Source organism: Balaenoptera musculus, chromosome 1, assembly GCF_009873245.2.
Source record: "Balaenoptera musculus isolate JJ_BM4_2016_0621 chromosome 1, mBalMus1.pri.v3, whole genome shotgun sequence".
In the NCBI taxonomy this organism is placed as follows: Eukaryota; Metazoa; Chordata; class Mammalia; order Artiodactyla; family Balaenopteridae; genus Balaenoptera; species Balaenoptera musculus.
The window spans coordinates 48,080,711-48,103,675 of record NC_045785.1 but is presented as its reverse complement, the minus strand read 5'-3'; the positions used below and the strand labels follow the sequence as shown (position 1 = coordinate 48,103,675).

Genomic DNA, 22,965 nt, shown 5'->3' with positions numbered 1-22,965 from the left:
ATTCTTTTCCATTATGGTTTATCATAGGTTATTGAATATAGTTCTCTGTGTACTCTCATTTTCTAATGAGCTTTTCCCTTGGTTTTTATTAAGCAGGAGAACATAGCTTTGCAAGACTAAATCATCTCTGGAGACTTTTGGACTCCCAGCAATTTGACTTCTGTTCCAAATATTCAGATGAAATTCCTCTCCAGATTGTCACCCAAGACCTCTTCTGAGGTCACCTCCAACTTCTTGGGGGCGTTGTTGTGGTCACATGCCTGTTTCTCCTGCTTGCTTTCTGCTCCTTATCAGTGAGTTTCCTTCCTGGGTTCTAATAGCCCCACCTGTTCTCTATTTAATTTGTGGTCCTCTTCCCGTCTTACTCTACAGCTGCCGCAGGTGACTCTTCTGTTTGTCCCCCTCCTCTACCAGGACAAGCATGAGCCTTCACCACCGCTTCTCCCCTTTCTGTGAAGCTCAGACCTGCACCACCCACTTCTCTGGTTATCACTACTTAGATGCCTTGTGGACACTCCAAAGCAAGCTCTTCCTCCCAAGCTGTTTGTGTTAAATAGCATTCTTTTCCTTCTGCCTTTCCAGGCTAGGAATGTCAGAATCATATTTGGCTCTCGTTTCTCTTCATTCCCACATTTGTTGGCCACCAAATCCCTTAGGTTCACTCTCCAGTATTTCTTCGTCTTTTTTTAGTTTTATACTTTTATACTTTTTTTTAGAAGTATAGTTGATTTACAATGTTGCGTTAACTTCTGCTATACAGAAAAGTGGTTCAGGTATACATATATATATACATTCTTTTTTGTGTTATTTTCCATTATGGTTTATCACAGGATATTGAATATAGTTCCCTATGCTGTACGGTAGGACCTTGTTGTTTATCCATTCTATGCATAATAGTTTGCATCTGCTAACCCCAAACTCCTACTCCATCCCTCCCCCTGTCCTGGCCTTGGCAACCACAAGTCTGTTCTCTATGTCTGTGAGTCTGTTTCTGTTTCATAGATAAGTTCATTTGTATCATATTTTAAATTCTACATATAAGTGATGTCATATGGTATTTGTCTTTCTCTGTCTGACTTACTTCACTTAGTATGATAATCTCTAGTTGCCTCCGTGTTGCTGCAAATGGCGTTATTTCATTCTTTTCATGGCTAATATTCCATTGTATATATATACCACATCTTCTCTATCCATTCGTCTGTCTATGGACATTTAGGTTGTTTCCATGTCTTGGCCATCCAGTATTTCTTAATCAAACTCTGATTACATCTTCACTAGCCCAGGCCCTTTCAGCTCTGGCTTCGGCCCTCCTAATGGGTCTCCTGTCTTCCAACTTGCCCCTTCAAATTTATGTGCTTCCAGAAAAATGTTTTTATGATACTAATCTAGTCATATCAGCTGCTCCCTATTGCCCATAAGGTGAAGATCAAAGCCCATGACTTAGTGGAAGAGGAGCAATTGGAGTGTGAAGTAAGGTGACGGGCAGGTCACTTGAAGAATCTTGGATTCCAGAGTGAACGAGGTGCATTTATTCTCTGGTTGCTGAGAGTTTGCAACATGAGCATGATGTGGTAGCAAACTAATCTGAGAGGAACATAGAGGAAATTAAAAGTCTACAGCGATTTATGTGAGAAGAAGGGGGTGGTGAGGGGCTCAGAAAGTTCTCTGCTGCCAAAATGTCAACCAGCAGAAAATGAGCTGTAAACATGAACTAGACTGTAACTGTCTCTGCTTATTTTCCTTCATCTTCTCGGCTGTGAACAACTTGGGGACAGAGGCTGTTTCTTTCATCTTTAGATCCAGGATGGCACTTGGTAGGTGCTCAAGACTAAAATATAGTGATGAAGGACAGGTTGATTAGAAGGAACTTGCCTTGTTCAGAGAGAAGGAGAAGGGTACCATCCTTTGCTCCTTCTCTCTCTCCCTCCCTCCCTCCCACCTCCCTGATTCAAACAGCCAGTTATAGAATGGTTACATCGTGCTAGGCACTAAACTAGACACTTGGGACCTAGAGACAAATATAACATGATTCTTGCCTTCAAGCTCACAGTCTAGTAGGAGAGGTAAACACGTTTGCAGATAACTTAGTCCTGATTTTGATATCAGTTGTAATATAGCATGGTCTGTACTACAAAGGAAATATGAGCCACATGCAGTGCAATCCCGGGAGATGGAGTGTGTGTCAGGGAAATTCAGGGATGGCATCACATAGGCAGCAACAGGTAAGCAGGAATTTAAAATATAAGTAGGTGTGTGTCAGGCAGAAAAGGGAGGGAAGAGCATTTCTGGCAGAAGAAACATGTGCAAAATTATATTATGAAAGAGTTGTGGGGAAGAGTGAAACATTAGACGGATGCTGAGGTACGGTGCGGGCAGTGGAGAATAGTCAGGTATGCGGGGTAGAGTGGGGAAAACTTCAAGATTGTGGAAGATGAAGCCAGGAGGCTACTGGGGGACAGACTGTGAAGTTCTTACATTCAGAGTAAGGGAGTTGATTTTATTCTGCAGGCAGTAGAGAGCCAATGCAGGGTTTTGTTTTAAGCCCAGAAGGGCATTGTAATAACAGAGTTTTAGGACGTCAGCTCTGACTGGAGCATTGAGGGCAGCCAGAGGGAGAAAGGAAATCAATGGGGAAGCTTTTATCATAACCCAGGCAGAGGAAGAAGGCTAAAATATTTAGAAAAGTCATGAACAGAGCACCTAGTGACTGCTTAGGTTGGAAGGATGGGAAGAAGGGAGTCATGAGTCACTGGGGCAGGACTAGGATGGGGGAGAGCAGGGCAGGGAGCAGAGGCGGCATGGCTTATAGAGCTGACGGGTCAAGCTGGCGGAGAGTTTTAAGATGAGGGAAGAATGTGTATTTCCCATGCATTCACCTTTTCCTCAGCCTTCACTGCAGTGTAGGAACCTCTCGTTTTGGGTTACAGTGACATTCCTGGATGCTTGACCTTCATCTAACATTACCATGTTTCAGTCTTTCCCACACACCAGGGGTCACCAAACTTTTTCTGTAAAGGGCCAGAGAGTAAATATTTCAGGCTTTGCGAGGCCGTAGGGTCTCTGTGGCAACCGCTGAGCTCTGCCGTGATAGGGTGACAGCAGTGATAGACAATGCATAAACAAGTAGGCATGGCTGCACTGCAAAAAACTGGATTTACGAAACCAAGCACCGGATCCTGAGTGCAGGCTGAGCTTTGCTGACCGTTGCCATGTGCTACGGTGTCCAGCCTTCCTAAAGCACTACTTTTACTCTTTCTTGAGTGCCTTTTCTTCAGAGTTTAAAAAGCATCAACTGGCCTCTCTCGCCTTCCAAGATGGCCCACACTCTGGCTGTGGAGTGTGTGTCTCCCTGAATAAACCTTCTTTCTCTTTAAAAAAAAAAAAAAGCATCAACCAAGAAGTTGCCTTTGCAGGTCCGCAAACCCCGTCTCCCCTCAGTGGTCCATGGGCACCTGCCCACGGGCACCCTGCCTTGTCTGCTTCTGCTTCCCTTTCTCCTTGGTCCTTATTTGCTACTGTAAGGAAGTGAGCGAAGAACAAGCTCTTCCAAGCTGAAAAGTACGTCAGAATATTTCTGAGAAATGAAGGCTTGTCAAAGAGGCCATCTTCCCTCAAGTCTCCTAAAGGAATCATGAGTGATGACCCCTGGCCAAGAGCATCGGATGGTATTTGGAAAGTTCATCTTCTTGTTCCAGATTCCTGACTTTAAAGGTCTGCTTTTCCCTTGTTGGTCTTTCATTTAGAAAAGTGCATTTCTGCATGCACGCTCTGACCTTGAAGTAGCACGTTACAAGCTGAAACCCAGAAACCTCATGCTGCATTACGAATTCCTTCAGAGAGTCAAGCGGCTGCCCCTGGAGTACAGCTACGGGGAGTACAGAGATCTCTTTCGCGATTTCGGGACCCACTACATCACAGAGGCCGTGCTCGGGGGCATTTATGAATACACACTTATCATGAACAAAGAGGCCATGGAGAGAGCAGGTACGCTGCCCAAGGACCATGGCTTTCCTGATGGGGCACATGGAAGTGTGAGTTAACAGGGAGAGGCCTCTATTCCTTATTGGGGGAGGGGTTATGAATTATGTTCCTAGTTTTCCTCATCCCTCCCTGGCTGTACTTTCACAGTTTCATTTACAGATTCCTCGTCGTTTTTTGAATTGGTTGATGTTGGTCCTCCTTTGCCAGCCCTCTCTCTGGGCAGTCCTCTTTTCTACATAACTCCCTCTAGACAACAGCCTCTAATCTCCTGGCTTTAAATGCCTTGAACATGCAGATTATTCCCAATGTATATGTCTATCCTGAATCTCTTCTGTGCACCCAAGAGCTCATGTGGAAATGTCTCTGAGATATCTTCATTTGAATGTCTAATGACCATCAGAAACTTAACATGCCCCCAAAGAGAACTTTTGCATATGTTTCTTTGCAGTCATCCGCATCTCAGAATGGTTCCACCATTCAGTCAGTGGCTCAAGGCAAAAACCTAGGCATCAACCTTGATTATTTTTCTTTCTTTCCAATCTATTAGTAAGTCCCATCAGCTCTACCCCCCAAATTATCTTTTCTCTCTATCTTGACTGTTACCACCTTATGCTCATGCCAGGACGAGTGTTTCTCAAAATTTAATATGAATGTGAATTATCTGCAAGTCTTGTAGGAGGTAGATTCTCATTCAGTAAGTTTGAGTTGAGACCCAAGATTCTGCATTTCTAACCAGCTTTGAGGTGATATCAGTGCTGTTGGTCCCTAGACCACACTTTGAGCAGCAATGTTCCAGATTATTATCAGAGCCTCCAAACTAATACTCAACTCCCATTCCCTTTCTTCAGTCCATTCTCCGTACAGATATTATAGGTCTTCCCACTTGCAATCAACTTCAAGTCTAAGGTATGATTTCTTCCTCCCAATCCAGTGTTCTTTCCTCCAACATGGCATTTGTCAGGTTAACAGAGTGGCAGAGCCAGGGCTTGGCTACAGGTCCAGTGTACTTGCAAGAGGACACATGGTGTACAAGGTAAATTTAGATCAGTGTGGCCTCAGTCTTGCCAAGATCAAGGGTACTGTCCTCCATACCAGAGGTTTCAAAAGCACTTTTCATAGTTCCTCAGATTGCTTACTGCAGAAAGGTTCTATGATCAACTTGGATAAACATATAATAGATCTCACTTTTAGAGTTTCACAGGTGTGCTGAAATCAAGTGACCACTCCACCTCTTTTGACACAACATTTGTCACACTGGCTTGACTGCAAAAGTCCGGTTTCTTGTTATTCTTACTGTTACAAGAATTATAAGAGATATCATCATGGAATTCATGTTTCAAGGAACATGCTTTGGGGAAAACTGATCCACACCAACATTTCTAGACAATCCCAGGTGCCAAAGCTGTTCTCCTCTCCTTTCCCTGACCTCACAGTGCTGCAGAAAGGTGTTTACAAGTCATACCGAAGACTTCAGCAAACCCAGGATAGGAAGATGCCTTGGGGAGAATTAGAAAGGAACAGATGGGCAATGGTCCAAAGATGGAGAAGAAATAAGGGAAATCAGCTCCTTTTCTTTGCCAGGCACTATACCCGACACTTCGTAAGCATTAACTCAACTAATCAATTAACAAATTCTTTCTACTATACCAAAGAGTAGAGTGGGAAGGGTCAGGGGAAGGGGGTCAGCATGCAGCAGCCTCTACTCACTGGATCAATCCCTAGAGATTTGATAAGGAGCCACATTTTTAGAAAGTGACTCTGAGCATGTCCTGTCTTTGGAGAGCAGCAAAAACCCTCAGAGTCTTTGAAGAGGCTGAAAGGGGAAGTCGATGCTGATCTCTAATGAGGTCTCTACCCTGGTGCCAGGAGCTGCCTTGCATTTCTTGTCATCAGGCTGGCCACCCATTAATTTTCACCTGAGTCCCTGTGGGCCTCCAGGAAGGGTTAGGCCTCTGGAATCAATCACAGGAAAAGGCACAGGACAAATTACCTTCTAGGTCGTGAGCCTCTTTTCTTGCTTCCTTCAGATTATTCTCTTAAGGATGTCCAGGCCTGTGCCAAAAATGATTTTAAAGTTGGAATTGCCATAGAAGAGGTCTACGTCAAGCTGGGTGTGTCGGTTGGCAAGTGCAAGGGCATTCTCAATGAGATAAAAGGTGAGTAGCAAGGGCATGTGACTTCTCTGCTTATCTTCCTTCCCTCTCTAGAACCCCAGACCCAGTCGCTCTTTAAGCTAAAGACTGGGTGTTCCAAGCCATTTCAATTAAAATAATAATTCATTCAATAAAAATCTACCTAGCGCCTACTACGTGTTGGGTATACAGAAATGAATGAGATGGTCTTTCTATCCTCATGGTACTCACATGAAGTAGGCAAACCAAAGAAGCAAGGACAAGGCAGTGATAAGCACCAAACCCGGTCTGGAACATCAGGACAGGCTTCCTAGGGCAGGGATCACTTGAATTGCAACTTGAGGTTGCTTTCAGGCAGGAGAAAAATCTAACACTGAAAATTTGCTCTGGGGGCCAGGAGTTGGCCTGGCTAGAGAGAGGATGCTCTAGGCTGGAGGGGTAGGAGCCAAGTGGAGGCAGTGGGGGAGACAGGTGAGGCAGCTGGTCCTTACCTGAAACAATGGGGGAGATGGAAACTAGAAGGACAGGCTAAGCCACAAATCATGTAGCAGAGTCCACATGGTGGGTTAGACCAGGAGGTGAGTGCTGAAGCCAGTGTGTAGAACCAGGTGTCTGGGAGCAGAGAATTTGGAGGCCACACAAGGGAGTTGGGAATCGACACAGCGAGTGGAGTAGGAAAGAGAGGCTGATCAGCAGAGCTCCAATCCTGACCCCTTCTGCACCCCGAGCAGCTCTCCTTCACCTGCTCTACTCACTATGCTTGTCCCTGTATATGTGATCATATGTGAAGAAAGAGTTCCACGGCCAAGGCAAAACAAAATGAAACAACAACGGAATGAACTGCAGGTCTAGAACAGTTTCTTGTGACTGATACATGGTGGATACTGTTGTTTATTTTGCTGGGGCTGGGTTGGAGCATGCATCTTACATAGGGAGGCACGCAGAAAACATAGGTGCTCTTTAAAGAAAACTTGTAAAGTAACCCCCCATCGAATTACTAGATCGAGCACTGCCCAGCACCCCAAGACCCTTGTCAATTACAACTCCTCCCTCCCTTTGGCAATAACACCATCCTGACTTCCATGTTAAACACCTCCTTCCTTTCATGATAGTTTTACCACTTACATGTATTGCTAACCAATAGGGCTTAGAGCTGCTTGTTTTTGAACTTTATGTGGATGGAATGTAATCTTTTCAGTTCTTTTTTTTTTTTCATTCAACACCATGTTTTTGTATATAACTATAGTTAGTTCATTTCCACTGCTGCATAGTATTTTATTGCATGAATATAACACTTTGTTCATCCTATTGTTAAATTGGGGTTATTTCCTGTGCCAAGCAATTATAATCAATGCTGCTGTGAACATTCTCACACAGTCATCTGGTGCACATGTGCTGGGGATTCTCCAGGGAATATACCCAGGAGTGAAATTGTTCGGTTGTAGAGTATGTACTTCTTCTAGACTAGGTGATGCCGAGTTCTTCTGAAATGGTTCTATCAATTTACAGTCCGACCAGTAGTATACAAGACCCCTTTTTTATGATGCTCAGGTGTTGCAAGCTCAGAGAGGGATGGAATAGTCACTTGCCACCAGTTCCTTTGGCATTGGACACATGGAAAAATTAGAATAGGAAGGACTCACTGATAGGATTGGGGGCTTTCTGGCAAACTCCGTGAGAAGTCAAAATAATAATGTTAGACACTGTTTAGTGAGTATCTATTACAGCCCATGCTCACCCTTTACAAATTTCCCCCCCTTTGTCATCTGAGACAAAGAAATGATTTCACTTAGAGCTTGCGCAGGGTTACGTGGGTAAATTCCTTCACCCTAGTGCCTAAGATTTCTTATCTGCAAAGTAAGGATTATATAGTTCCTATTTCATAGTGAAGATTAGTTGAGTTAATACATGTACAACGTTAGATTAGTGAATGACACGTAAATGATTAATAATCTATCTCTCTACCTACCAATCTATTTACCTATGATCTATTAATCTATCCCTATGTATGTATGTATGTATCTATCTATCTATCAGCTATCTGTCTTCCATAGACTCATTTAGCAACTAGCACTTACAGATGCTAAAAATAAATGTCCCTTTCTTATCCTGTCCCCAGCTTGTGTCATATATGATTGAACTGCCCTTTTGCCCCTTGCACTGTGACTCCCTTGCTGGCAGGGATGCATATTGTCCACCTACATCTCCTAGACAAGCTCCATAAATATTATGGTAACCAGGCTGTCAGTTAGGTTGCAGTAAATCCCAAGGTGTGAAAATGGATCCCCTGACATGCCAGGTCTCCATGTCCATTCCAGAAAGAAACAAGAGAAACACCATGGTGGATGACTTGGTTGTCCTTGTGCGAGGAGGGGCAAGTGAGTACATCACTGCCCTGGCATACAAGGAGCTACCGACAGCAGAACTGATGCAGGAATGGGGAGAGGCGGTGCAGTACAACCCGGACATCGTCAAAATTAAGGTACATGCAACCGCCCTACCCATCCTTCTCTCTGTTTCTTTACAGCTTCTGAAGGATTGCTCTGAGCCAGGGTATGGAATACAGAGCTCAATAAGACCCAAGCCCTAATCTTGAGGCACATACATTATACTGGAAAATATATCTGGAGTGAACCAATTGTAATACAATGCACAACACCAGCTAGAGAACCCTGCCTCCCTCTCACTTGGGCCCCAAAGTTGCTAAAGGAAATTAACCATCAGCTTCTAATTCCAGCATTCTTAAATCAATATTTTTCCATTTCATCTGGGAATCATGCATCCAGTTATTTGTTCATTTAAACATTCATTCATGCAACCAACAAATTGTAGCTAAGTTCCTGCGATGTGATAGGAACTAAGGCACTGGAGGAGAACAGAGGAGGGTACAAGGATGAAAAATACAGTCTGTGCTGGACAGTAAGATGCTTGCATGCGTTATTATCTTACAGGACAGCATAATACATCATGGTAATCACTAACGTGTTTTGGGCACCTACTATGTTCATGATACTCTGCCAAGGACTTTAGGAATGTTATTTCATCTAATTCTCATGAGTCTGCAAATTAAGTATGCTTAATTTTGTGGCTGATAAAAATCAAGGTCACAGGTTGCATCCATCTGTGACTGCTCAAGAGTCTCTATTATGTCCAGACCTGAGAATTTGATGTCTTCCCTCCCCTCCTGTGGGTTTGGTAAATAGAAGATAATGATCCCAACCACCTGTCACCCAAACAACAGCAGTTTTGCAGCCTTAAACTAAAAAGACGTTTGCTAGAACAAGACTGTCATACAAATCAGCAGTGGTAGGTCGTTGCCTGTGGGGACTTCGGCACGGTGTCCATGTCACATCTTACACTGTCCTCTTCTTGCCATTGTCTGTAAAGTCATTGATGGTCCAACATCCACCCTCCCGGAGATTGACTCTTGCAGCCAAGGAGAGGAGTTAAGAGGCTGGAGCTCTGATGAGGGGCTCTGCAGTTACCAACCCTGGCAGTTTTCCAATGTCTTTATTTATATGTCAGATGCTCAGTTTCTGCAGAGCAAGAAGGCTGCCATTCATTCCTTTCCTCTGCCACTTATTCAGTAGTGACACTTAGGGTACAGTTGCTGGCAAGCATCGAGAAGGATAAAGTCAGCCATAGCTTGCAGGCAGCTCCAGAGAAATCTGGGATTGGCTGATGGCACGGTGACATTGGTTGGTATCACAGACGGGCATGGGAGAGAACAGAGTTCATGAGAAAATAGATCCCTGGTCTTTGCTTTTTACGTATATCTTACCTGAATCTTTTTTTAAACTTACAATTAATGGATTGCCCTGGTTACCTATCTAAATAGGTTGGAAGTGCCAGCCTGGGCATTGGGAACGTTGAGTGTCCAGCAGCATGTGATATGATATGGGATGTGTGTTTTGTGTGTACGTGTGTGTGTGTATGTGTGTGTGAGAGAGAGAGAGAGAGAGAAGGAGGGAGGGAGGGAGGGAGAGGGAAAGAGAGAGAGCACACACATGTTAGCGTGCTAAGCATCTCAAACAGACCTGCCACCATTCTCAGAGATATAGCACTTTACTGAAGGCACAGAGAGGCTTCCCAGCATGTATGTGATGCCCTGGAAAGTATCATATCCACTATCAGTGTAGTGTTGTGAAGTGCTGTGGAGGCTGAAAGGGGAAAGAGATTAGAGAATGAGACATGTTTCCAGCGGTGGAGGAGGTGAATTTGTTGAAGGTTTTATGCACTTCTTCTGTACATCGCTAACCTGAGTTGGAAACATCTATTGTGGGCATGGACTCTTTCTGGCAAGAGAAAACTGCATATGACTTCACATTATCTCAAAATAATTCTCGGCAGAGTGAGCTTACCAGGTAGTTGGAGCAGCAGTTGCTTTCCAGGAGGGCAGAGACCACTCGAGAAGGAATTCCTAGACACAGAGTGTTGGCCAAGGCTTGTGTACATAAACGAGTCTTGAAGATCAAGATCTGAAAACACAGTTCCTATAGGAGCCGGGTAGGCAGAAAGGGAGACCACAGAAGAGCCCATTCACAGTGTTTAGTGGTGAACTTTGGTTACAGAGAGATGGCTCTTTGTTCAAAGAAGAGGTGGAGAAAGCAATGGACAGATATAAAGAGAACTTTGAACACAAAAGATTGAAATTACATTCAAGATAAAGAAGACGAGGGACTTCCCTGGTGGCGCAGTGGTTAAGAATCCACCTGCCAATGCAGGGGACATGGGTTCGATCCCTGGTCCGGGAAGATCCCACATGCCGTGGAGCAACTAAGCCCGTGTGCCACAACTACTGAACCCATGTGCCACAACTACTGAAGCCCGCGTGCCTAAAGCCCGTGCTCCACAACAAGAGAAGCCACCACAATGAGAAGCCCACGCAGCACAACAAAGAGTAGCCCCTGCTCAACGCAACTAGAGAAAGCCTGCGCGCAGCAACGAAGACCCAACGCAGCCAAAAATAAATAAATAAAATAAAATAAAAACTTTTTTTAAATTTTAAAAAGATAAAGACAAGCATACATCTAAAAATAGAAGTAAATTTTAGAATATATTTGCTTTGTGGTTATAATAAAATTAAGGAAAATAAGGAATTCATGAAATAAAAAATAGAAGCTGAGATGTGTAGACACTGATCAGATGAAAGGGGAAATGGCTGAATGTAGGAAGCCAAAAGCACAGTAGTAGAATCAAAAACTACATTGGAAACTATAAAGAACAGAACTGACGCTGCAGAAAATTGAGTCAGTGATGTGGAAGGTGCTATAAAAATGTTTCTGTAATGCAGAAGCAAAAGACAGAGATTAAAACAATGATATAAAAGAAATATGATGGACAGAGAGTACAGAAGTGGAGATCTAAAAACCAAAGACTTCTTCCTGAGAAAGATCCAGGATTAAATGTGAAGATGCATTAATCAAGCACATAATAAGGGAAATTTCCCTGAGCTGATAATGCAAAATGAACAGCTCATTGAAAAGGAAGTAAAAGTACTGAAGGTAAAACAATACTGAGACACACTGTGGTGAAATTTTTGACTTTGAGGAACAAATAGATCCTACAAAAATAAAAGTCATACTGGTCTTAGAATTCTTCGCAGTGCTAGATGCCTAAAGATTATGGACTGACAACCACAAGATCTTGAAGGAAAAAGCTTGTGGCCCAGTGAAATGGTCATTAAGGGATGAAAAAATCCCCAAGACATTCTGAGATATTAAAGGAGTCACATAGAGGAATGCCAGACTTAGCACTCGAAAATGCAGGATGTCCAGTTAATTCTGAACTTCAGACAAATAAGGAATATTTTTTTAGGATAAAAGCATCTTTCAAATATTTCATGGGATATATACTAAAATATTATCTGTTGTTTATCTGAAATTCCATTTTAACTGGGCATTCTGTATTTGACTGGCAACCCTAGTCGCAAAGCCTACCATCCGTGTACATTTCTATAGTGGTCGAGGTGCTAGGTTGTGGTCTGGGATTCAGGCTGATGGAGGAGCCATGGTAAGGAGCTTGGCATGGCTAAGCATAGAAGGGAAAATACAGTAGTGAGTGATTCATCTAGAGGTCAGGAGAGCCTAGGTTATGCAGCGGTGAAACACCCCCAAATCTCAACGACTTAGTTCAACAAAAGTTTGTTGCTCAATCACACAGCATGTCCAAAGTGTATTGGTGAGGGGCCTTTTCTGAAAGTCTCTCAGGGATCCAGGTGATGGAAGCTTTTTCTTGTCCTGTGCTCCCAAGATCACCAGAGCAGTGGTAAGGGAATGGGAAAAGTCGCCACACTCTGCTCCCAAAGCTTCAACCTGGAAGGGGCCCTCCCTCTGCTCAGAAAAAGTCACATTGCAAACCTGCCCTTAAGGATGGTTCAGGGAAAAACAGCCCTGCCAAGTGCCCAGAAGGAAAAGAAGCTGATATATTTGGTAAACACTGATAATGACCATCACAGCTTACTAAAGCAACTTATGTAAAGATTCTCTAAAAGCAAATTACTCTGATTAAGAGAAGGTTTTGTGTTTTTCTTTAACTTTTTATTTTATATTGGAGTATAGTTGATTAACAATGTTGTGTTAGTTTCAGGTGCACAGCAGAGTGATTCAGTTATAATGCAGATGCTTTGGTAGCCTGACCTGGTAAGATAACGTCAGACTTAGACTGCCAGATCTCACTGGAAAAAATAAATTCTGAGTTCTAAATAAGGAAACCCATAAATGTAATTAAATGGAAATAACACAACAACAAAATAATTTTGCCACACATGAAATCTTTCATGTGTAAGGAATGATACAATTTATAAGAAACATATCTTAAAGGAAATAGACAACTCTCAGAAGAACTCAGATGATAAATATGCAAAATTTTAACTTCTCTAGGAATAAAAATGAAAATTAAAGTAAAAATGCAGTATTCTTTTTTTTTTAACATTTTTTAAAATTTATTTATTTATTTGGCTGCGTTTGGGTCTTCGTTGCTGCGCGCGGGCTTTCTCTAGTTGTGGCGAGCAGGGGCTACTCTTGGTTGCAGTGCGCTGGCTTCTCATTGCTGTGGCTTCTCTTGTTGCAGAGCATGGGCTCTAGACACACGGGCTTCAGTAATTGTGGTACACGGGCTCAGTAGTTGTGGCTCACGGGCTCTAGAGTGCAGGCTCAGTAGTTGTGGCACACAGGCTTAGTTGCTCTGCAGCACGTGGGATCTTCCTGGACCAGGGCTCGAACCCGTGTCCCCTGCATTGGCAGATATCCCCATATCTCCTCCCTCTTGTGTCTTCCTCCCACCCTCCCTATCCCATCCCTCTAGGTGGTCACAAAGCACCAAGCTGATCTCCCTGTGCTATGCAGCTGCTTCCCACTAGCTATCTATTTTACATTTGGTAATGTATATATGTCCATGCCATTCTCGACAGGCGGATTCTTAACCACTGCGCCACCAGGGAAGTCCCCAGTATTCTTTTTTACCTGTCAAATTAATGATGATTAAAATCTGTAATACTCAATGTCCTTGGGAGCGATGAGGTGGGAACTTTTATATGATGAAACGGGAATATAAATTGGTACAACCCTTTAGGAAAAGAATTTAACTGTATATATCCAACACATTAAAAATGTTTATAGCTTTTGATCCAATATCCCTAAATGGAAGACTCAACTAAAGAAATCATTTAAAAAGTTGGTAAATATGTATCTATAAAGACATGCCTCATTTTACGTTACTGTAATCCTTATCCGAAGTTTCAGTTACTCATGGTCAACTGCGGTCTGAAAATTAAATGGAAAACTCCAGAAAGAAACAACTTATGCTTTTAATTTCATGCCATTCTGAGTAGTGTGATGAAATCTCACACTGCCCTGCTCCATCCCCACCTGGGATCCCCACCGTCAACATCATCTGCTCCTGACATCCAACCATCGACATGATCCTGATTCAGTGATCTAGCACCACCCAAAGCAGATGATCCTTTTGATGATACATCAACAGTAGCCTAACACTATGTCACAAATCCTACGTCATTCACCTCACTTCATCTCATCACCTAAGCACTTTATGATCTCACATCATCACAAGTAGAAGGGTAAGTACAGTACAATCAGATATTTTGAGAGAGAGAGAGAGACAGAGACAGAGAGAGAGCACATTCATATAACTTTTATTACAGTGTATTGTTATAATTGTTCTATTTTATTTTTAGTTATCATTGTTAATCTCTTACTGTGCCTAATTTATAAATTAAACTTTATCATAGTATATGTGTATAGGAAAAAACATTGTATATGTTGAGTTTGGTACTATTCATGGTTTTGGGCATCCAATGGGGGTTTTGGAAAGTATCCCAGCTGATAAAGGAGGACAACCATATTTGTAGTAGCAAAGGGAAAAAGAAAAATGGGAACAACCTAAAGATTCAATAACAGGGGTAGAGTTGAATACACTGTAGTTCACCAATACAACAGGATACTCAGTAGCCATAAAAAATCATTTTATCAAGGATTATTGAATGGCATGGGAAAATGCCATTCAATAATATATGATGTTAAGTGAAAAAAGTGGAATGTAAAACTTCACTTTTCTTTTTTTTTTTTTTTTTAAATTTATTTATTTATTTATTTATGGCTGTGTTGGGTCTGTTTCTGTGCGAGGGCTTTCTCTAGTTGCGGCAAGTGGGGACCACTCTTCATCGCGGTGCGCGGGCCTCTCATTATCGCGGCCTCTCTTGTTGCGGAGCACAGGCTCCAGACGCGCAGGCTCAGCAGTTGTGGCTCACGGGCCTAGTTGCTCCGTGGCATGTGGGATCTTCCCAGACCAGGGCTCGAACCCGTGTCCCCTGCATTGGCAGGCGTTTTCTCAACCACTGCGCCACCAGGGAAGCCCTTCACTTTTCTTATGCCACCAATTTGGAGTAAATATCTGTCCATCTACCTATCCAAAAATATATACTGAAAGGACACAAACCACGATGGTAACAATTCAAATCTTCCGCCCTCCGCTTACTCACTGTGACTGGCCAATCTCATTAACTTTTCTGTGCCTCAGCTTTGCCATCTGTAAAGTGGGGATACAGAAGTCTACCTGACTCATAAGATTGTTGTGAAGATTAAGTTAGATAACATATGTATTTAGTTCAGCACCTAATAAATGCTAGCTATGGCAATAATTATTTGTTATCGTTAAGAACAGCAGTCACCAGGGTCCATTATAGAGAACTGCATGGAGTTTCATAGACAGCACCCACCATCTCTGTGCAGCAATATGATCAATAAAATTTCCACAAGGTCAGGTGTGCTAAGGACCCAACGATCAATGTGAGTAGTTGGGATTTTGTGTTTTTGGGAAAGATGGGGAAGAAAGGAGGAGGAAGGAAAGGAGAGGGAGAGGGAGGGAAGAAGAGACAAAAGAGAGAAAAAAAAACAGGAAAAAAGAACCAGCAAACCAAAAAAAGGACAAATGAGCCATATTAAGTTAAAAATGGAGCTGTGGAGGGAACCCTGCGGAATTGCTGCTAAGTTCCAAGGCAAGCCATCATAGAGAACCCTGGGATAGAGGTTGGAAATGGGAATAATCGCCATTTCTATCACCAATCATCATGTGATGAAAAAAACACAGATTTGGGTTAGTTAGTAGGAAAAAACCCACAGATTTGGGGTTAGAATCCTGGCAACACGCTTTTGAGTTCTTTGACTTTGTTCAAGTTACTTAACGCTCACCTGAAATGGGGCTAGTAATTACTCCTGTGTGAGGATGAAGTGGGATCATATGTGTAAGTCACCAGCACACAGTATACGTGGACGGTTTATTCCGGGTCTGCCACTGACCTACTCTATTTCCTGGAGCAGATCTCGGTACTGGTAGAAAAATGCCTGGGGGTTAACGGCAGGTTAAAGGCAGCCTTTCAAGGTGCTCTGGCAGGGAGAGCAGGCTGTTGGAGGAGCTCATCGTGGGTGTACAACAATCCCCCATGTAGCCCCGCCCTCCCATGGGTGGCCAGCAGGCTGGACCCTTCTGCAGACAGCCTCTGGATCAATTCACTGACCACAAAACGGTCAGACAACGGGACCACCAAGGGGCCTTGCTTTGCCCGCTGGAGTGAAGGTCAGCATCGGATGCATTAAGAAATGGAAGCAATTTTCTTCCCACTGGAGGCTTCTATTAGGCGTGATTGACTGCATTTAGACAGACCCTAAACGCTCCAGGGCCAGATTAGGGCAGGATCACAAACAAAATCTGGAGAGGAACCTGGCCCTGGAGCTGAAACTCGAGCCAAGAGGCTCTGAACATGTTTAACCACCTCTTTGGACGTTGCCTCTGTTTTTCCAAGCCCACAAACACTACCACATCTATCTGTGGCTTCCAGCTCTCCAACACCGCTGTGCCCGCTGAGAGCACCACTCACCCTGCTCGCGGCACCCTCGCCCCCATGCCAGCTGCTATGGCCCTAATGAGGCCTCCCATCCCCCTTCCATTCTTCCACCCACTTTTATTAGCGGCTCTCACTAAGCTCTGGGTGGGACTCCGGAGACACAGCTGAGCAGTATACAGGTCTGATCTCCAGGAGCTTACAATCTAATTAGAGAAGAAGGAAAAAAGGACTTCAACCCGAGACGCTGACCACAAAGGAGCGAAGAGGTAGAATTTGCCTCAGATGAGGTAGTATAGACAGTATTCTGAGCGTTTCATGGTGGGAAGGTGCTCTTTGGAGCTGCAATGGCTCCCTAGTGGTGGCTCTTGCGTGCCATGACGGATTTTCACAGGTTTGGTTGGGGACGGGGATGGGGAGTGACGTTGGAACGATGCTCCCATGATACTTTCAAAGAGTTGCTTGCAAACCACCTCCCCTTCCCAACCAAAAACAGATTCACTAGCCGCTCCTCTCTACCCATTACAAGTTACCACTGTTACCTGTAACCACTGCGTATCTGTTAGTACTTTTGTCTCTGTCTCTAGATTCTGAGTTTCGTGGGAGTGGGGATTTTATCTTACTCGTTACTTATGCTTCGTGCCTGACCCTTAGAAGGTATTCAGCAAGTGTTTGTTGACCTGAACTCGAATGAGCTTATTTGTGGATATTGGGTGGGGTGGGAATGAGAAAGGGTAGGGCATCCTTCTATCCAGTTCCATATGAATCCACTGTGGTCTGCATGCAGCAAACCTGCGCATTCCCGTAGAGCCTTGCTTCATGTTTCTATGTGATGAATGTTTTCTGTTGAAATGAGCGCCTTTGCCCCCTTCCCAGGCAGAGCCTCTGTACGAACTGGTGACAGCCACGGACTTCGCCTATTCCAGCACAGTGAGGCAGAACATGAAGCGGGCCCTGGAGGAGTTTCAGAAGGAAGTCAGCTCCTGCCAATGCGCTCCCTGCCAGGGGAACGGAGTCCCTGTCCTGAAAGGTACCATTTCCAGTGTCGCTTGTGGCAGACGTCATCTGGATGGGCTGGTTCTGGGGCCGGAACACATGATCACATCCACACACCCTCCAGAGGTGTGCTTCTAGGTCAGGGTTTCGTGTGTATATCCAGGGGAATTTCCAGGTCGTTCCCCAGCCCTCTGCCTCAGGCCCCAGCGACTGTCATAAAGCTCCCTTCTTTTTCTCAGAGGAAAAAATATGAACGTCCCCCACCCCCTGCCCCCGACCATTTGGAGCCTCTTAAAGATGAGCTTCTCCACCTTGATTGGGCATTAGAACCACTGGAGATCTTTAGAACTACTGATGCTCCGGCCCCAAATGTGATCATTACGTGAGAATCTCTAGAGAAGAGACCCTCATCAGGATGGCTAAACCCCCTCCTCTCCAGGTAGTTCTAACCTGTGGCCGGGGTGTGACTCACCATGGAGCACCACCTCCCTGGAGCACAATGAAGTAGGGTTGGACCAAGGAGGTGCCTGCGCTCAGGTACTACTTCTGGCAAGGCGCCTGATGTCCTCTCAGGCTGCACCTGAGAATCACCCAGGAAGCTTTTCACAAACACGAAGCCCTGGGCCTCAGCCCAAAATAGTGAAAGCGAATCACTGGGATTGGCCTCTGAAAAAAAAGCCTACCAGAGACTTCGTTGTAGAGTGAGGGCTGGGAAGCTGTTCTACAGCTGAATTCACTGACAGACAGGATCCATGATTTTGCCAAGTTTTTAGACTAGCAGGAGAGCTAGCCGTGACCCAAGAGTTGCACTGAAATGCACCAGTGTTAGGACCAGTGTTAGTCTGACTATCTCCCAGGAAGTCAGAATGCAGGCATCTAGAACAGGCTGCTCTGGCTGTCAGGATACCTAGGTTCTAGCCACAAGGGACACATGGGTGACAGCAGCATTAAACTGAAGGCAGGAGCAGGCTGAGACTGTGTGGTCTGTAACAAGGAGTGGGGATGGACTCTGGGACTCTGTCCTGGTCAAAGAAGAGGCCCTCCCTGGGCTGAGGAGGGGAAACACCTTGTGCATATCCTGACCAATACATGGTGAGACGATTGGGGGATGGGGGGTGGTGGCACGGATGGCCCACTAGAACTTGATTGCTAACTTGAGGGTCACATCCGGGGTCACTGCAGGGAGCAGGGCAAACGTGAGAGAGGCTGGGACCTGGGATCTTCTGCTCCTGTTGTGTTGGGCTAAGGAAGAGTCTGGTCCAGCATGATGCCAAAACAGGGCATCAAGAGCAGCTGGGTACAGTATATCCCAGCCCAGGGAGCCAGCAGGACTCGAGGCAGAACTCACATGGTTGGAGCAAACTCAACAGAGGGGACACGAGAGAAGATCTGTTCTCAGGGAGAAAGATTCCACCTGCCCAGCTGAGATGGAGAGATGTGTGTCTAGCTTCTCAGATGGGATGGAAATGAGCAAAGCAGACGAAAGTGACAGCCTAAGAATGGGAAATTCTGCCTGAGGACCAGAACCTGTAAGTGAGGGTCAGTTCAGCAGGAAGTAGGATCCGTTCACCGGCACCAGGTTTTGGTCTAGGGGTGCTGAAATCCCCCTTGCCTTGTGTGTAACTTGGACCTAGAGACTGGGACCCACTGGAGGCTTTACTTTGGAGGTGAAGGAGAAAAGGAAGCCAGAGGCTGGAATGCCGACAGGGCCCAGCTTATAAAGGACAGTCCTGTAAAGAGAGTTCGTGTGATTCAGGTGAGAGAAGCTCCAGGGTGACATGTGGCAGATTAACATAAGGAATAACCTCCAAAATGTCAGAACTGGCCTAAGGTAGCATGAGACATCTAAGGGTAGTGAGTTCCCCATCACTAGAGATGTTCAAGCAGAGGCTAGACAATTACTTGTGGTGAAATTGAGCATCAATGACCATTGGCCCCAGGGACTTCAATAACGTAGCTTCTGACCCCCAAAACCAATGTCTAGGTCAAAGGTCAGCTAATGGGTAATTTTCCTCAACAACTCAACATCATTCCCTGTGGTGGAATAAACACCCTTTCATGAGCAAAGGACCCTCAAGAAAGGAGTGGGTATTCTTGGCACTGAACCTTCTTATTTCAAACCATTCCATTAAATGTTTGCCCTATTTTAACCTAATGGAAAAGCTGTGATGTGGAGGAAGGGGTGAAGTCTAGGAGCTCTTACTTCACGTGGTATGATTCATACTGTCTCTGCATCTTCTCAGGATCACGCTGTGACTGCATCTGTCCTGCTGGATTCCAAGGCCCTGCCTGTGAGATCACCAATCGGAAAAGTAAGGAGTCTGTGAGAGTTGGTTGGGAAAGGGAAGTCTAGGGAAGTCCAGAGAATAATTCAAAAGAGCAAGAGCAAAGTCGGGGAGTGGGCTAGGGAGCTGGACACTATGAAACTTGAGATCCATCTTGACTCCTGATTTTATATTTTATTATTTTCACAACTGAGAGTGCTCCATGTTACAGGACTGCTAATGCATGGCCTCTTCGAGTCATCTCTTTGAAACATTCTGGAATGTTTATCTTTTTCTTGTTTAGTGAACTCCTATACAACCCTCAAAATCCAACACAAATGCCCCTTCTTCTGTAAAAATTATTCTAATCCAAGTAGAATTAGTTAATTTCTCCTGTGGGATCCCATAGGACTTCGAACATGTATCTATTACAGCTCTTAGCACATTCTGTTTTGGGTTGTGTGTGTCTACCTCCCCTGTGTCTGTGAGTAGGGATCATGTCCCATTTACCTATGGGTCCTCAGGTTCCCACACAGTTGCTGCAGTTGAATTAATAACTGAACGACTGGACTACGATGAAGGTCTCTTCCAGTTCTCAGATTCTTTAGCCGGTTTATTTTCTAAGAATTCTTAGCACTTCCTCCCCCCGCCCCCGGCTCCTCCCCTTTCTTTTCCTTTCTGTGACTTTTTTGGTGATACTGTTAAAAAAGGAAATGGCACATCCAATAAAAACACCAAACATTTATTAAGCAGTCCACTATGTACTAGGCACCTTGCTGAGGGCCTGGACTCAGTGTGGGTTCAAATTCCATCTCCATCATTTAATAGCAAATTACTTGACCTCTTCGTGCCTCAATTTCCTCATCTGTAAAATGGAGATGATGATATTAACTACCTCATAGAATTGTCTTAAGTCTCTCATGAGGCATATAAAACACTTGGAAGGATGCCTAACCCATCGTAAGAGCAAAATAAATATCGGTTAGTTCGTTTTAGAGCAAAATAAATAGTGTTACTTTATATTTCACATATATTAAATCCTTTCATCCTCACAACAACCTCATGAAGTAGATACTGTCAATACCCCCATTTTATAGAGGAAACTGAGGTTCAGTGGGTGGCTAGCTAACTTGCCCAGTGGTCACACAGTTAGTAGGTGTAGGGACCCAGGTTCAGGTCCAGTGAGTCTGACTCTGTAGCCTTTGCTTTTGGTGCCTGCTCTGCTCCCCTCCCCAGCAAAGTGCTCAAGGGTGTCTCCACTCCCTCTCCTACTACAGCTAAACCAGGCCCCCCACAGTGACCTGCCCAGTAAGAGTGTAATGGCACAGCCACAGGGTTTCCACTGGTTGGAGGAGACCTTGGAAACCTCCCACTCCAGCTATCTCATGTTATCAATGGGGAGGCCCAGAGATATTAAGTAATGTACCCAGAACTACACTGCAAGTTAGAGGCTCAGCCAGAGGTGTGATCTATCATGGTGGATGTAATTGATTATTTGCCAGTCTCATCAACGACCAGAAATCCTCAAGGGAAAGGCAAATGTCAGGGAGGGTAGAGCCCAGTGTTATTACTTCATTTAAAACACGCAACGGCCACATAGATAACAGAGCTCCCGCTTGATACACTGAGAAGAAGTAAACTATCCAGCATCCTATAGCTGGGAAGTGTCTAAGCTGGCAACTATTCATTTATTCCACTAATATGGACTCAGGGACTCCTATGTGCCAGTTTAGGTGCTGGGGTTCAGTGGTGAGAAAATCAGATTATAGTTCCTGTCATCATGGAGATTGCTCTTTAGAAAGACAGACCAACATCATTTGACTCGTCCCAGAAATACATTTAAAGTTTCAACTGTAACTGCTACAAAATGCTCTGAGAGCTTAAAATATGAAGTAATGATGGGGAGTTAGGGATCAGGGAAGGTTTCCTCACAGAAATAACACTTAAGCTGAGATCTGAAGGGTGAATAGGATTGACCAGATGAATAGAGGAGGGAAGAGTATTTGGGGCAAGGAGAACAGTGCGTGCAAAGGCCCTGTGGTAGAAGGGAGCACGGTGAGCCAATGGCCTGAAAGAAGGACAGTGGACTGGAGTGGGGAGATCAGAGATTCAGACTCCCAAAACCCTAGGGTTTATACACCTTACCCCTCCTATAGGGCACCAGAGTGTCATAAGGGCTAATTAATGTTCATTGACCTTCTTTCTTATAGATGTCCCCATTGATGGGAAGTGGAATTGCTGGTCAAACTGGTCTCCGTGTTCTGGAGGACATAAAACAAGACAAAGGCAGTGCAACAATCCACCTCCTCAAAATAGGGGCAGCCCCTGCTTGGGCCCTGCTTCAGAAACACTTAACTGTTAAGGAGGGGAAAGCATCTAGCAGGTGACGCTACTGTGGGCTGCACACAGCAAGGAATCAGGCCAGCTCACCCCCCATGCCTGCTCCCATCTGGAGCTGGCCCAAGGTGGAGGGCTGTGCCATTCAGAGTGTTTAAAATAAAGATATTATTTGTAAAATGCACACTGATTTGAACAGATAGTAGGTTAAACAATAATTATAGTCTCCTGAAGGACTTAGGCATCCTGGTAATCTTCACTTTGCTCATCTCTACAATTTTATTTCACTCACATTTACTACCAGCCAGGAACTGTGTTGGGAGCTGTCCATGTGAAAGTCCCACAATCCACCACTGCCCTGCGCATAGTAGGTACCCAATAATGAATCCATGAATAGATATTAAACTGTTCCTGTCTTGAGGAGCACACCGTCTCATTCAATGTCAGTTGGCAATTGGCGGTTCATATTTATTGAGTGATTAGTGTGTGCCAGCCACAGTGCTCTCAGTGCATTCATTCATTCCATCCTCACGACAGCCTTATAAGGTGGATGCCTTATCAGCCTATTAAACAGCAGGAGAATTGGCTTAGAAGAGTTAAGTGACTTGTCCAAAGTTATGCAGCTAAGGAGTGGGGGGGTCAGGGCTGCAAACCTGGGCACTCAAGCTCCAGGGTTTTAAACCCTTTTCTTTTAAATTTTTATTTGTTTGTTTATTTATGGCTGCGTTGGGTCTTCATTGCTATGCACAGGCTTTCTCTAGTTGCTGCGAACGGGGGGCTACTCTTTGTCGCGGTGCGCGGGCTTCTTATTGCGGTGGCTTCTCTTGTTGCGGAGCACGGGCTCTAGGCGCGCGGTATCAGTAGTTGTGGCTCGCGGGCTCTAGAGCGCAGGCTCAGT

General features: G+C 44.6%; 1 protein-coding gene across 1 annotated transcript in view; it reads left to right on the top strand.

Annotated features, from left to right (window-relative positions):
- C8B (complement C8 beta chain) overlaps nt 1-22,488 on the top strand; it is a 40,606-nt gene extending 18,118 nt beyond the window's left edge. The window contains exons 7-12 of the mRNA XM_036862657.1: nt 3,744-3,984; nt 6,009-6,137; nt 8,432-8,595; nt 17,347-17,500; nt 19,710-19,778; nt 21,941-22,488. Coding sequence (XP_036718552.1) covers nt 3,744-3,984; nt 6,009-6,137; nt 8,432-8,595; nt 17,347-17,500; nt 19,710-19,778; nt 21,941-22,092 — 909 coding nt within the window. The 3' untranslated portion in view covers nt 22,093-22,488. The remainder of the gene's footprint in view (nt 1-3,743; nt 3,985-6,008; nt 6,138-8,431; nt 8,596-17,346; nt 17,501-19,709; nt 19,779-21,940) is intronic.
- Nucleotides 22,489-22,965: the final 477 nt, after the last annotated feature.